Below are 15,816 nucleotides of genomic sequence, written 5' to 3' on the forward strand. Positions count from 1 at the left end.
TCTTTGCTGGTAGAGGAGGAGGATCTGGGAGAGGTTCACTTCCTAAAAGCTAAAGTCCATCAGAACGATACAATCACAAAATAAATCTGCAAATCAGATGATATCTGAACCTTTTTTATTGTCGGATCAAAACTAAAACGAGTTAAGTCACAGGAAATGTACAAACCTGATTATAAAGTTTATAATTATTATATTTATATAACATTGCACATATAAAACCAACAGTGTGTACAGAATATACAACGAGGCACCGAGGAGAGCAGCCAATGGCGTGGCTCCGGGTGAACGAGGCGTGTGTTCGGAGTGGCGTTCGGGCTCAGCGGCCTCTTGTGACCCTAAACTAACCCAAACTCGTCTCCGTCTCACATAAACCGGAACCTTCAGTTGATTTTCTTTGGTAAATCTGAGTCTGAATGAGTTCAGGTAGGTGATTAAATCCACCGACTCCCAGACGTAAAACCACATCTGGATTGAGGTCTGGTCCCGGCCCTCCGACCTCCTCCGGTTCAGACGCGACCGCTGCTGAAAGTTCCTGTCTTTGTTCTGAGAGCAGAGTGTGGAGAAACACGGAGAACAAAGGCACAGCGGTTTGGAACCCGATGGTGGTTCTGGCTCCGACCTTTGACCCTGTGGGAGATCACCAGGCGCTGCTCTGGCTCCCATGGCTGCTGACCGACTGACTGTTGCTGTAGCGCTTCTTCACGATCATGCTGATGTAGGCCTTCATGAGCTTAGCGATGTCCATGACCTGCAGGGGACGAGGAGACAAGGTTCAACCACCGAGCCGAACATGAAGTCAGCGTAACATTCATCACTCAGAACCGACCATCTGGGTCTCGAAGACCAGATCCCGTCCCTCCACCGTGATCTTGTAGGCATTGGGAAGCGGCGCTCCGAAGGAAAGGATCTGTTCATAGGGGAAAACCTCCATTGGCCACGCCTCCCCCCGCTTGTACACGGAGATGGACTCTCTGCAGACGCCCAACCAAAGCTCCGATGGGAACGCTCCATCCCGACTCTGGGAGGACAGGAAGTGAGATCACACAGGATGAACACATGAACAGGCCCTTCCTATCAGAACGTAGTCCTGTAGGATTAGGTCATCCCTGTTTAATCTGATGGATTATAGGAGTCTAGACCCACACTGTGTTCCTGGACTGATCTGGGATCAGCTGGAGGAACCAGATCAACAGGAAAGTGATATGTGGAGATTCTGACCTCGACGTTGAAGAGTGTGGATCCGTATCCGTGCCACTCCCTCACCAGATCCATGTACTTCACCATGGCCTGCTCCTGCTTCATCCCCTGAAGCTTCCTCCACTTCTCCATCACACTGGTTTTCACCGCCGCCAACTCCTCCCTCATCCACACCTCCAGGCTGTTTTCCTCCTCCAGTTTCTGCCGACTCAGCGAGCCACTCCTGAAGCTCCGTCTCAGCGTTCCCTCCAGGAAGCTGGAGCGTTTCCTCTCTGACGTCCCGGAACGCTCGGCAACAGAGCCGGAGGTCGGCGTGAAAGTTTTGGCAGAGTTCTGCACTCGAGCCCGAAGTCGGCTCATAGGGAAGACCTGGGACAACTCCGGGGTGTTGGCCTGGGAATTCTGGTCACCCAGGAGGTACTGGAGTCTCAGAGCAGCTAAGAACTGGAGCGTCTCCTCTGGAGCCGGATAGTGTCCTCGAATCACCGCCTCGTGGGCCTGAGGAGGCAGAGACAAAAACACGTTCCTGTAAATTCCCACCAGAGGAACCATCTGGAACAGGGAGGTTCAGCTAACGAGGCTAACTCGTGAGCTTCTCTCCGCTCAGTGACTTTCAACTAAAATTTTAAATGGTTTGTCGTCTCAGAACCAACCCAGACCCAGATGAACCGCTTTTAATCAGGAACAGGAACATTCCCGTTCAGATCTGTTCCTGTCCGGAGTTTCTGCTGATTCCCTCTGGGTGCACTTATTTCATCAGTGCTCCCATTGGCCGAAGTTTAGCGCCCCACAACGAAACATGCTCATTGGTCAGCATCATATCTAGCTTCCTATTGGCTGAGGGGGACTTTAGGGAGAAGAGCCCAGAGGGAAGCAGCAGAAACTCCGGACAGGAACGTTTGAGTTCAGGAGCAGAACCGGAGCCGAGGATAGATTAAAGACAGGGCATTAATCCCACATGTGCTTATTTGTTCTAATTTGGACCCTTTAATCCCTCATATCAGCTGACTAAAGCAAAATCCTTGACATGATTCTCTGAGGTCTACCTGCTCGAACATGAAGGCGAACTCCACGCTGTCCTTGGGAACACTCTCCGTGTCCAGGAAGCAGTAGAGTTTGAAGTAGAGCTTCCAGCCGGTGCCGCTCTCGTCTGCATTTGCCGACATTCTGCAGAACACGGAGCAGGTTAAACCTCGGCAGCGACATGGCAAACCCGGACCACACAGAATCACTCACTTTTCAAACTTAGCGAGCACGTCGGCCACCACCGCGCGGCTCTCGATGGCCTTCTCCGAGCTGTGGTGGTGTTCGAACAGAGCGAACATGTTCCTGCTGTCCTCCATGGCCAGACCTCGGATCAGCTTCTCCACCACCTGATTCGGAGCCAGAAACACAGCTTCAGCTCAGCAGCTTAAACCTCAGAACTCCGTTCCGGTTCCGGGACCCACCTCTCCTGCCGTGGTGTGGGAGTTGATGGTGATCTTGCAGGATCCTCCTCCGTGGCAGTGAACCGTGGTGCTCATGTCCTGCTGGGCTATGATGGACCGGATCTCCTCCTGCGAAGGAACATTTTCCCTGGATCGAGTCTTCTTTAAGGAGTCAAAGGCGAAGGCGGCGTATTGGTCCATCTCTGAGCTGGGGAAGAGCTCACGGATCCTGCAGACAGATTACATCATCGTCACAGGGAGAACGGCACTTCCTGAAAGCTCATGGCTGGACATGCTCACCTCTTCAGGTGGAACTTCAGGTATCGGAGGATGCTCCGGGAGGGGACGAAGGTGCAGGACATGCAGGCCAGGATCTTCCAGCAGCAGAGGTTCCCGGGACCGCTGGGTTGAGGCGGCCGGGTGGTTTGTTTGATCAGCTGGCAGTAGAGCTCGTCTCGGAGCGCTCGGAGCTCCTGGCCGGTCTGCAGGAATCCCTGGATAATGGGAACGGGATCGGTCACACCGTCCAGGTGCTGCAGAGAGCTGAACATCTTCAGGGCTTCATCCTGCAGAGTCGTGTAGTGTCTGCTCTTAGAGGCTGAGGGAGAGAGGCAATGATGTCACCGGTGCTACAGATAATTTGACAGGTTTCCGCTTTTCCGTGTCTCACCAGTTAGGTGGATGTCTCCGTAGGGAAGCGGCAGCAGCGGTGAGTGCAGCGGGTGGTGGCTGTAGCGCAGGATGGGGTTCCTCTTGTAGATCTGCTCCACCACCTCTGAGTTCAGACAGTTCTCCTGCAGAACCAAACCAGACTTTAGACCCGAGCCAGCTTGTATCTAGGGAAAGCGTTCCCAGATGTTCCGTACCCGAATATCCTGGATGAGCTGCTTGGTGGGCGTGTCGATGGGAGCTTTGGAGTCGATGACGTTCTGGATGGAGGTTGCCCAGCGTGTAGCTTCAGTCAGCAGCTTACAGTAGAGCCGGTACGCGTGCTTACGGCCATAGATGATCATGTTCCAGTACCCTGTCAGGAAGCAGCAGAACAGACTCAGACAACATGGCTGACGCTGTAGCCCCGCCCCCCAGTGTGCTTCTGCTCTCACCGCTTTCTCTGAAGACCTTTTCGTCCGGCTGCACCACCGAGCAGAGGCTGTTTAGCACCAGTGTTCCCAGCTTCAAGGCGTTCCGCTCAGAGCTCTTGTAGTAGTCCAGGGAATTGTGGGTAAGCAGGAACCAGCGCTTCTTCAGCTTCAGGGAAGCTCTGGAGCTGTTTTTCATCTCTTTATGGAGCCATCCTGGAGGAGAGGAGCACACCGGTTACCCATGTGTACACACCACGGCTCTTTCCTCTTTCTGTAGGTGTCCGACGTCACCTCTGATGATGAACTCCTGCCCGTCGACGCGGGCGTCTCCTTTGGAGCGCTGCAGCAGAGTGATCCAGTGGTGCATCTCCTCGGGCGTGTCGGCGTTGCAGTGCAGCATACGGTTCGCCGTGATCAGAACAAAGGAGTTCGGTCTGCAATGCAAACGCCTCAGAGTCATGTACCTGTTCTGATAGGTCTCTGAGGTGTTACAGCGGGGTGTGTGAGGAGACGTACCTTTCAGGATTATCTGATGCACAAACGGAATCGATCATTCCCACATCCAAAGTTCCCTAAAGAAACACGGAAAAAGGAAAGACTCAGGAGCAACGTTCAGATGCTGATATCTGACCTTCGCCTGTTTCTGGAAACCAACCATCTCGATTGCTCGCACGCACGCACACACACACACACACACACACACACACACACACACACACACACACACACACACACACACACACACACACACACACACACGATCCAGGTGAAGAAGCAAAACTCCGAAGTCAACCCCTGGTTTAAAGTTCAACTTTCAGGCCGACTGGACAATCAGTAGGAGGGGCGGAGCTTACCAGAGAGGATTCTGTGTCTCACACACACACACACACACACACACGCACGCACACACAAACACACACACACACACACACACACTCTTGTGTCTTGGCTGAACTCACCACAGCGTTCTGGGGGTTGGCCTGCTCGTCGTGCATCTCGCTGATCTCCTGCTCCGTGGAGCCGTGGACCTGACTCAGCACACTGAACCACTGGCTGTAACCATGGAAACAGGACAACAGGTAAACTCCTGAGAGGGTTTGAGTCTATGAGGAATTAAGTGTGTGTGTCTCTGTGTGTGTGTCTGAAGGTGACCTGGCATCCTCTGCTGACTCAGCTATCAGGTGGTAGGTCCTCTCTAGCATCACGATGTCGATCCCGTTCTCCTTCCCTGTGTTATCGATGATTTCTCTGCAGGATAAAAACATTTCGGAGTTTCAATGACACGGATAAGCTGTCAGGATAAACCGTCTTCCCAGAGGAACCAGCTTTTTCCCTACTTGGCGTCGTGCATGTCCAGCACGCCCTTCATCTTCTCCTCACTGTCGTTCTCAAAGTACATGAGCCGGCTCTGCCGCAGCACGAACCAGCGGCGCTTCCAGTTGCGGCGGGACAGCGTGGAGGAGCCCCCCCCCTTCTTGTGCAGCCAGCCCTGCTTCAGCGCCTCCTGCTTGGCGCGGAACCACAGGAAGGTCTCGTCCTTCAGAACGCACCATCGCCGCTTCCACGTGTTCATCAGGCTGCCTGAGGAAAAACATGTTTAGCTCCACCTCCACCCCACCCCACCTCACCTGTCAGGTGTAATGAAACACGTTCAGGTACCTTTGATGAAGAGGAAGCTGTGGAAGTACGGCAGCGTGACGCAGCTGTAGACGGAGTCGCGCCGGTATGACAGCTCATCGTCGTTGTCGAACCGGTCAAAGTCATCCTCACTGTCCTCAAACTGAAACAAAATAAATGAATTCAGCTCTTCCAGTCGGATAAACATCGGAAAATGTCGGATAAATGTTGGATAATCATGTTTGTGGGGAGAAAAGCTGAGCTGAGTCATCAAACTGAAAACTTATTAAAGGTAAAATCCAGATGTTTACAGACAAAAACAAAAACACAAAGTCCAGGAGCGTAAAGAGGAAGTTAGGGATTAATGACCCTGAGGTCCGACTCACAGAGGACTGAGGTCCCTCGGAGCTGAAGCGGTATGCCCCGGAGCTGCTGTAGGTTCCTACAGATCCTCGGTAGTCTGGAGACCACTGACCACTCAGAGAGGCGGAGAAGGCCACGCTGCCGCTGGAGACGATGGCGCCCTCATCGTAGTCGTCCTGATCATAGTCCGAGTCCTCGTCTGGAGGGATCAGCTCCACCAGGTCATCGGACTGAGCCTCGGAGGAGGTCTGAGGCTGGCAGTAGGCGGAGTCTGCGCTGGAGGAGACGCTGTGGCAGGCCGGAGGAACAGGAGGAAGCGGTTGGAGGAGCAGGCCGGATGATGGCAGCGGTGGGATCACGCTGTCGTTGGCGTACGGATCTTCCTCAGACGAGTCATCACTCGTCCGGATCCCGCTGGTCCGCTGCCCGTCAGAGTGGCCATGCTCGCTCGGGTTCGGCGAGTCTTTGAACGCCTCGTCATCAGCTCCAAACCCTTCATCCACCTCCTCCTCCTCACTGCCTCTCCTCCGCCTGCTCTCCTTCTCCTCCTCTCCTACTCCTAAAGAGCTCTCGATGTTCCGCACGCACTCATCAATCTCATCAAAGTTCAGCGACTCCAGGAACTGCTGCGCCGCCTTGCAGGCTTCGTCCTCCAGCCGCCGCAGCTCCTGGTCACGGAGGAGCTGCAGGCGGTGGAGGGAGGCCTCAGTCAGGGAGAGCTCCTGTTGCTCCTTCTGCCTCTGCAGCGCCTGGATCTCCCGCTCCAAACGCAGGATCTCCTCCACCTGAGACGCCTCGTGTGGACGGATCGTCTCCTCCTCAGAGACATCTGCTGACCGCGCCTCCTTCAGGAGTCCAGATGAAGACGCAGCTGCTGCCTGGAGCTGGGCCAGAGCCGCCAGCTCCTCAGCACGCCGCACCTCCTCCAACCTTCTGGTTTCCTCCACCTGAAGCAGGAAAACAGAACAGGTGCCTTTAGGACACATGAAGACGAGCCTAACGTTTACGTTTTCATCACGATAATCCACGTGTTTCATCATAATAAAACATGGAGTCCATCCGACCTCCTTGGCGAGTCGCTCCTCCTCCAGCCTCCGTCTCTCCCTATGGCAACACAAACGCACACCGGTCAGTGGGACTTAAATCCTTTTGTAACACATCACAGATGACAACAACACATCTTCACCTCTCCATCTCCTCCTCCACCTCCTTCTTCCTGCGGCGCTCCTTCTCCCTCCTCTCCTCCAGAAGCCGGCTGAAGGTCCGGCGGGCCAGCTGACCCCGGAGGTGTTTCTGGAAGGTGAGCGCCGCCCAGCGGAGCAGCAGGAACCTCCTCCTCCAGTAGAACGCCCGGTAATTCTTCTGAATGACCACGATGCACTGCAGCAGCTTCCTGTACTGCTTCCTGTAAACCAACAGATGACATCATCGGTTTCACCCAATCCGCTCTTGAGAGGCTTCAGGACGGGTTCAGATGTAACCAGGAGGAGTTGGACCTGGCCACGAAGCCCAGGACGTGGGCCTGGATGATCATGGCTGCTTTCAGAACCTCCACCTCCCTCTGCTTCTCCAGGCGCTGCTCCAGAGACTCCCGCAGGAAAACCTGGGATGGGAAGAAGCAGTAACATCGGGTCAAGAGTCAGTGGGATGAATGCAGACTAGAGCTTCGGGATAAAAGATAAACTTCTGCACCGATGAAAAGAGTTTTAGGGTTTTTCTGACTAATTCTGCAGGTGGGTCATTTTATTTAACATTTAAATCAGCTTTGAGGAGATTCGGCAGCAAAGCTGAACTAAACGGTTGGGAATGACTGTCCCACGTGCACGAGTGCACACGTTAGCACTGATCCATAATCATTACCGCCACAATTAGCACAACAAAAGCCTCAGAGGACCTCAGCGCCCTTCTACTGTTGCTTTATGGGCCTTTAGGAAACAGAACCAGCCACCAGAGAGCCAGAACCAAGTCTGAGACTTAAACACACAGCTGGACTCAGAGACAAGGGGCGGAGCCTGTGCCAACAGCCAGGATGTAAGGGTTTGACCAGGGGACAAAGTGGGCAGGCCCCCAGCACCTGATTTACAGGAAGCAACCTTGTTGATGTAAATCTACTTCCTGTCTGATGCTTTAGCCGGTAAAAGAACGGGGACAAAAACGTGATTTTCCTTAAACAAAGAATGAAAAGACTGAATTCTCTTTGTTATTCTTACCTGGTAACTACAACCCCAGCCCTACGAAGGAAACCCTGACCCTACCCACATTATCATTAATCACAAACATGTCGTTAGTCTTGGTGAAGATTTTATAAATTAAAACGTGTTTTATTCCTTTGGTGGAACAAGAGTTTGAATAATATCAGGTTAATAAAAATAAACGTTTTAATGTTTAAACCTTTACTCGAACATCGCATAATGTCTAACTTTTTTCTTAGTTGAGATGTTTTTGTATTTGGACATTAAAACCACCGCTGAGAACATAAAAGACAAACATGGATGTGACCCCCGGCCCAGTTACCTTGGTCTTTCCCAGCTGCCACTCCACTCCGCTGCTGTCGTAGACCTGCAGCAGCTCTCTGCAGCGCCCCCTGGGGTCATCTGAGGCCACCGTGGCTCCCATCAGCACCTTGTACCTGAGCAGGCGAAGAACCGCCGTCTGAACTCTGAAGCTCCGATAATCTCGACGTTTAACTGAAAGTTTCTCTCTTACATCACTGAAACGCTCTAATTCTGACTGAAGCGGAAACTAAAGGTCAAAGGTGTGAACACGAGTGCTCCCGCTGGGACAGACCTGCAGCAGAAGTCCTGGAACAATCTCCGGACCGGGAAGCCGGTACGTCGGATTTTCACCGTCTCCAACATGCCGGAATATCGGAGCTGGTTTAGAACCACCGTCTGGTCGAACTGGTCGGGCATCTGGATAAGAAGCAGATAAAGATCACTACCGTGGATGTGATGCGTGACCTCCATCCCATAATAAGTCTGGGATCTACACTTGCATCCCGCTCATCCTTCCCTTCCGGAGCAGACTGACGTCAAAAGCTGTGAATCTGCTCCGACTCATCCCAAACCCAAGGTCCCAGGGGACTCGTCACCCTGGTGTGTGTGTGCGCGTGCGTGTGTGTGTGTGTGTGTGTGTGTGTGTGTGTGAGAATAAGGGGGCTTTCATACTGATGGAAATGCCTCCTTTATTCAGCTGATGGTCCTGACTGAATGGTGGCCTTCACCCGTTGAGGAAGGCTCATTAGCATAATTAGCATTCAGTCGTCAGGATGCCCCCTCCGACTTTCCGTCCCGTTTCCTGTTTTTAACAGGCCGCCACAGCCGCTGTTCTGACTATCCGTGCTTCCTCGTCGAATTTTCCTACCAACGCGCATTTCAACAGCTGACTCAGTCTGTCCAGCTTTACTGAAAATCGGTAGCTACTGCTAATTTATTTTATGAAAAAAAGTGGATAGTGTAAGAAGCAGTTTAGTCATTTCGTAAAAATTAAAACATTTGAATATTCTCAGAACAATGACGATTTACCAACTACTTTCACCCATGTTGAGAAAGTGATTCATAAAAATGGAGATTTGTAAGACGTTCTATGTGTCTACCCAGTCCTTTATTAGACAAATTAATCCACATTGAACAAATATGCTTTCCCCCAATACATAGTTATTTGTTTGAATGTATAACTTTGGAGATTATTATACAACTATGATAAATTATATGTATAATATAAAACTTTTGGATATTAATTTGGGACTCTTTCAGAATGACTGTAAACAATGGGAGAAATTTATTGTTTACAGAATAATAACGATATTTTAGAAGCCAGTTACAAGCTAACTGTCAGGTAAACATACAGCAAGCAGTCATTTAATAAAACAACTTAAAGAAATACGTACTGTGACCTTCGACGAGTTGAAAGTAACTAGATAAGTGATGAGATTAAACGTAAACTTCCACACGTAGCACGTCTCGATTTGTAAACAGCCTGTGACGTAATAATCGGCCTGCGCATTTGCCTTACGTAGCGCAATTCAACGGGGAGCACGGATAGTCGGAACACCGGCTCAAACAGCCCTGCAGCTCCATCACACCTCCAGGAGGCTCAGGCCCACGTTCCTTAGGGTACGAAATTAGAATAAAATTAAAAGTTTAGCTTCAGATTAAAATATGGTTCAAATCTCTGATCATCTTTATGTTAGACAGATAAATATATGAGTAAATCAGACAAGGAGGAGCTGCTCCTTCTGAGGGTGAAGGTCAGGGATTAGCACCTCCCTCAGAAGGAGGCAGAAGACATAAATCTGATCCGAATCCTGCAGGTTTGCATTTCCCACAAACATCAATGACACAGCAGAGGGATTAAAGCTGACCTCGCACTGCTCCAGACTCCATTCCTGTGGATGAGATTCCCAAACCCGCAAAAATAAATAAAAAGATCATTTATTAAATGATGTGAAAACTTTCGGATTACGGTCCTCCAAATAAAACAAACAGCTGCATAAAAATCCTCTAAAGAAAAACCAGCTTAAATAAAATCCAACATGGAATCACGGATAAAGGAGCAAAAATAATCCCTATTAACCAGAATCCTAATCCTATTAGACATCACCTTCCTCCTCCGTTTTAACCCTGAAGGTTTGAACATTTCTAATCCCCTCTGATCCAGATCCAGTCCCAAATCGAGTCCATCCTGCATCATTCCAGGAGTCAGATCCTTCTGGTTCAGTGGAGCAAACAGGAACCATCGGAGGAACGGGAACGCTCCACATGATGGTGATGGTGGCAGGAAGAATTCAGGATTTCTAATAAGATTTATTTAGCTACAAACCAAGAACTTCTGCCAAATTTCTGTTTTCAGTTTGGTTGATAAAATCATTTGTTATTTTTCAAATTCAGCACAAATTTGAAATCTAAATGTTGGATTTTTTTCCCAGCTGAATTAAAAATCCTGAATCCGTCATGCAGCTAAAACTCTACAACATCTAAGCCAAATATAAGGAGCGTGCACGTGACTGCACAGCTTCCCATCTGGAAAATGGATCAGGTCTCACCTCACATCCCAGCTCCGCTTCCTGGCATGGTTTTATTTCCCAGATCAGTGCCGAATAACAAACTTCCTAAAACGGCCGAGCCTCTCTGACTCTGTGTGTGTGTTTGTGTGCAACCGGCTCCTCAGAGCTCTGACTCCTCCCACCAGTCTCACACACTACAGAGTCAAACAAAGGCTTTCAAAGCCAGAAACTCCACTCCCCTCTCTAACGGGAGAGAGGAGGAACACAGTTGCCATGACGATGCATCGCCTGCTGAAGCTAATTTGAGCTGGCCACTTGTAGGGTCTGGTGTGTGTGTGTGTGTGTGTGTGTGTGTGTGTGTGTGTGTGTGTGTGTGTGTGTGTGTGTGTGTGCGTGTGTGCGTGTGTGTGTGTGTGTGTGTGTGTATGTGTAAGAGCAGGATGTTTAGATTCAAACAAGGCGGTGTCGTTTTCTGAGTCGTGATCCAAATGAACCCAAACCTTAATCCCAGATCTGAACCACACGTGTGAACCGAGTTTCCACCTGACACCAGTACCAGACTGGGATGGATCTGCTGGAGACGTATTCCATGAGGAAGTCTCCTACCCATCGACATATAATCCTACCTGTCTCAAACTCGTTGCCGAGATTCACTCTGGAATTTTGAGAATGTTCTTGGAAAGTTTTTCCTCTACAATACCCTGGAATTTTTCAGGGAATCAGAAGTTTTCCTTTGAAACTAAAACAGGAGCAATTTTTTTCTTTACATCCTAAGTGACTAAACTAAGTTTATGGTCAAGTCTATGTCCTGAACGAGTCTTCCTGAACGAGTCGTACTGCAAGAGTCAACCTGCACAAGTCGTCTTGCCCGAGTCTTCCTGCCCGAGTCATCCCGCATGAGTCATCTTGCACGAGTCATCCTGCAAGAGTTGTACTGCCCGAGTTGTCCTGCACGAGTCGTCCTGCAAGAGTCAACCTGCACAAGTCATCCTGCAAGAGTTGTACTGCCCGAGTTGTCCTGCACGAGTCGTCCTGCACAAGTTGTCTTGCCCAAGTCTGCACGGGTCGTCCTGCCCGAGTCATCCCGCATGAGTTGCCCTGCCCAAGTCATCTTGCACGAGTCATCTTGCACGAGTCGTCTAGCCCAAGTCATCCTGCACTAGTCGTCCTGCATGAGTCGCCCTGCACGAGTCATCCTACACAAGTCGTCCTACACATGTGGTCCTGGAGGAGAAACCCGGTCGATGCTGACAGAATCTTCGTTGTGTCTCCAGCAGTGGGACCAGTGAGAATCAGCCTTTCCTGTATTAGTTATTATTTTACAACCATAAAAGAGTTTTTACTAAACAGAACCAAACCGGAGGAGAAATGGAGCTTCAGTGGATCACCAGCTGCTCCGTTCATTAACGAACTGAATCTGTTTGTTCTAGCAACTGGAAGCAAAACAACCACATCAAAATAAGGGGGAGTTTAATATTTGGGATGATTTAATCTCTGATTTAATCTGGAATTAGATTCAAGACAAAAACGTCCTGAACTTTTCCATCAGCCCCCCCCCCCCCCCCCCCCCACCGCACACACACACTACACTGTGCTCTCATCAGCTGCTCAGGCTCAAACAGGGAGATGACATGGCCACCTTTCATGGGGTCTTATGCCCTGACACTCTGACCTCCATTCCCCCTGGGGGGCCACTAACACCCCCAACTTCATTAAGCTCCACTCAGAGGTCATCATCTGTCCCTGTTTAATATCTGATCTGAGTCGTCCAGCTGCTCCTGACATGATAATAAACTCTAAAGCTTATTTAACCATCAGTAATTAGTTAATAGTTTACAATGTTAGTCATTAGTTGTTTAAGCATTCAAACTATAGTGATCCTGTTTCTCTTTATAGTCGGTTAGTTTATTATTCTGCTTCCTTACATTTTTTGGCATTTAACTACTTCCACAATTCTTCAACTATTTACACAATTTTGGTATCAAAACGTTCAGCTTGTTCAGCTTATGCCGACAATGACTTTTGGTATTAAAATATTTTATATATTTTGAGATATTCAGCTTTTTCTGTGATTTTTGGTCCCATTGAAATGAATGGGATTGCTCAATTTTCAGCTAAATCCCATCACGTTTTTGAACTCTTACTCTAATAGGTTAACTTTAACCTAGAGACTTTAATCAAGTTTCAACAAACTCACAAGACTTTCAGCTATTAATGGTTAAAAAGCTTTTACATATCTATTACAGTTTTTCTAAAATCACAGGTAGAAGTTGAGGTACGGCTTGAGATTTAAAAAAAAATCTAAAAAATTATAATGGGCAGAGATTGGAGCAATGACCCTCCTTTGCTCCATTTCTGGCATTGTCCTGAGAAAACCGTAAGTCCGATTGAAATGAGACACATGCTGGCTTACAGATAACGGATATACCTTCGTGGTGAACTATAAATCATGAATGTACTCCAAACATTGTGGTTGTACGGTTCATTTGTTTGATAATATTCAAATTTTAAAAAATGTCTCTCACCACCCTAAACTGAAAATTCCACACTAACTTTTGACCTTCACATTTTCTGGAAACAACTCTTTCCAACACCCAGACCGTTTGGAGTACCGAAACAAATTATATCTAAAGAAGTAGGAAGTTTTGTCAGCTTTTCAGAATGAGTTTTATTTTATCTGTAAGTGTTACGGTTCTTTCTCTACAAGCCTCAGAAGGAAGAGAGACCCTGATTCTGTCTCATTGAAACCCATGTTAAAGGAACAGAGATTTTCTCCTCCCATCGGCTTCAGACAGCTAAAATGTTCTCGTCATAGCTTCTAGACAATTCATATCAAGTCTGAACATATGTTAATCTATCAGTTTCAGATTACAGCAAATGTTTCTAAATTCACAGTTCAGCCATTTGTAAAAATGTACCTATTAAAGTATTCTCACTCAAATGCCAGCTGTTTAACATTTCAAATTTCGAGTTTTTAATCAATGTTCAAAGATTAAAGTTTTCAGCTGTTTAGCATTTTTTTTCATTCTCCACCTATATTCTGAGCTTTATTTCACTTGTTGGTGTTTTTTGTTTCTAAATCTTTACATACATTCAGCTCATTTTGACAGTTTAGCTTGGTTTCAGCTTCACTTCAGCTATTCAGCAGCTTCAGCAATCAGTTTCTGAATTCAGCATATGATGCTAATTTCACAGTTCAGCTAAATGTAAAAATTAAACTGTTAAACTAGTTCTAAAACTAAACTAGATTTTTATACAATGTTTGCAGATTTCAGTTTTTTGCTATTTAGGATTATTTTTCTCCATTCTTCTCTTACGTTTTGTGCTTTATTTGCTTGTTAGTGATTTTTGCTTCTACATCTTTCAACACATTCAGCTCATTTAGACAGTTTTGCTTACTTTCAACTTCAGTTCAGCTATTAAGCTGATTCAGCTAACAGTTTAAGCTATCCAGCATTCAAACAACGTTTCTGCAAGAAATGCAATTTATCTAATTAATACTATAATTCGTTATTACTTTACAATATTAGTCATTAGTATGTAATATAATAAGTTACTAGTTAACACTAACTCACTGTTAACTGGTCTGGAAGCTGTTCTGTAGATAAACCAGTCAGCCACTCTAACCAGCTCTGCTGTGCTTCTGCCTGAGTCTGATCCTCCCTCTTCCTTGCCCCTACTGTGGACAGTCTGGACACGCAGTTACACATGTTGACCAATCGCCTGTGGCTTTCACCATAACAAGAGGAGAGGGGGTGACGGCCCCCAATGACAAGCCGGCTCCCGTCGTTCACTTCATAGAGCCGGCTCTTAGAGCCGGTTCGTTCGCAACCGACACATCACTAGTGGCTCTGACACAGAGGAAACTTTAAATGTTTATAATTCTATTTCTGATGGACCAGAACCTTAAAGTTACGAGTTTACTGCACGCCCTAGAGAGCAGAGACAAACCAGAGGGAGAAACCATTGGCCAAAGCTGAGAGATTGTGCGCAGCGGGGGGGGGGGGGGGGGGCTTGAGTTAACCATGTTAGCTTAAACTCGTGTGCTAACATCACAATATAGTACAGATTACTATTGTGTACCAGACAGTTAAAATAGTATTGTAAGTTAATATAATATTAATACTAATGAGCGTCTGTCAGCTGTCTCATACTCGTTAATATCCGTTCACCTAACATAGTTTAGCTTAGAGAGAGGGAGAGAGACGTCTGTCATCCGGTTCTGGAGCTCATGCGGGCTTCTGTGAGCTAGATCCGACCCAGACACCAGCGAGCCAGTTCAGCTGGTATTTTTAAAAGCTGCACACGATCCTTTCCTGGAGGTCTGCGGCGGTTCTGATCAGATTCCGACCCAGAAACCAGCTCGACAGCCCGCTGAGCCGCTCGTCTCTTCTGGTTGTCGGTTCTGACGGTGATCTGAGCTCGAGCGCGGACCTCCCTGACCCGGTAGCGACCGATGTGAGCTACTAGAGGCGTTGTTTCTCTTGTCTAGAAACCCGTGGACTCGATGTCCAGACAGGCTGGAGTTGGTACAGCCTTCATAAACTATAGTTTATCAACAAGAACACAATCCAACACTAGTAAACACACACGGACTGGATCACATGACCTCTCTGCCCTAAAGCTAGCCACTGTCCACACTGAGCTGAGGCAGCGCCTAGCTTCTAACTCCCTTTGGTTACGTCAGAGGTTCAGCTTTAGAAACAAGAGAAAGGAACTTTTTACTAGAAAACTGCTGTTATGTGTTTTATAACCAAGTATCCACAATAAGCTTTTCTAATACTGTTTTTGGACAGAATTTTATATGAATTAGAAAAAATATAACCTGCAATTTGCTCTTTAATATTATGATTATTTTCTTACAATTTTAATAAATCCTCACAACTTATCTCACACACACACACACACACACACACACACACACACACACGGGCGCACATAGACGGTCTCACTCAGAGGCTCACCTTGTGTGTGTTTGGTTTGATGCATCGTATGAAGTACGGGTTAGAGGTGCTGAGTGTCGCCATCAGAGAGTGGAGTGAGTCCTGGAAACCATTAAAACCATTAAAACCAGTTTTACAGTAAAATCATCCAACGCTGAATCTCCCTCCTGATCTGTAACCTC

General features: G+C 48.0%; 1 protein-coding gene across 3 annotated transcripts in view; it reads right to left on the reverse strand.

Moving 5' to 3' along the window:
- Positions 1-417: 417 nt before the first annotated feature.
- myo10 (myosin X) overlaps positions 418-15,816 on the reverse strand; it is an 80,739-nt gene continuing 65,340 nt past the window's right edge. For 2 of the 3 annotated variants that reach the window (XM_054747026.2, XM_054747020.2), the window contains exons 19-40: positions 15,656-15,736; positions 8,474-8,598; positions 8,201-8,315; positions 7,183-7,289; positions 6,873-7,091; positions 5,710-6,790; positions 5,366-5,486; positions 5,044-5,287; positions 4,859-4,954; positions 4,666-4,759; positions 4,223-4,278; positions 3,998-4,140; positions 3,728-3,919; positions 3,491-3,648; positions 3,295-3,418; positions 2,925-3,222; positions 2,646-2,853; positions 2,434-2,570; positions 2,244-2,364; positions 1,219-1,695; positions 827-1,018; positions 418-748 (exon numbers count right to left, since the gene is read on the reverse strand). In XM_054747026.2, the coding sequence (XP_054603001.2) occupies positions 638-748; positions 827-1,018; positions 1,219-1,695; positions 2,244-2,364; positions 2,434-2,570; positions 2,646-2,853; positions 2,925-3,222; positions 3,295-3,418; positions 3,491-3,648; positions 3,728-3,919; positions 3,998-4,140; positions 4,223-4,278; positions 4,666-4,759; positions 4,859-4,954; positions 5,044-5,287; positions 5,366-5,486; positions 5,710-6,790; positions 6,873-7,091; positions 7,183-7,289; positions 8,201-8,315; positions 8,474-8,598; positions 15,656-15,736 (4,500 nt within the window). In that variant the 3' untranslated portion in view covers positions 418-637. The remainder of the gene's footprint in view (positions 749-826; positions 1,019-1,218; positions 1,696-2,243; positions 2,365-2,433; positions 2,571-2,645; positions 2,854-2,924; positions 3,223-3,294; positions 3,419-3,490; positions 3,649-3,727; positions 3,920-3,997; positions 4,141-4,222; positions 4,279-4,665; positions 4,760-4,858; positions 4,955-5,043; positions 5,288-5,365; positions 5,487-5,709; positions 6,791-6,872; positions 7,092-7,182; positions 7,290-8,200; positions 8,316-8,473; positions 8,599-15,655; positions 15,737-15,816) is intronic. The other variant, XM_015956423.3, reaches the window with a different exon arrangement.

Source organism: Nothobranchius furzeri, chromosome 11, assembly GCF_043380555.1.
Source record: "Nothobranchius furzeri strain GRZ-AD chromosome 11, NfurGRZ-RIMD1, whole genome shotgun sequence".
Lineage (NCBI taxonomy): Eukaryota > Metazoa > Chordata > Actinopteri > Cyprinodontiformes > Nothobranchiidae > Nothobranchius > Nothobranchius furzeri.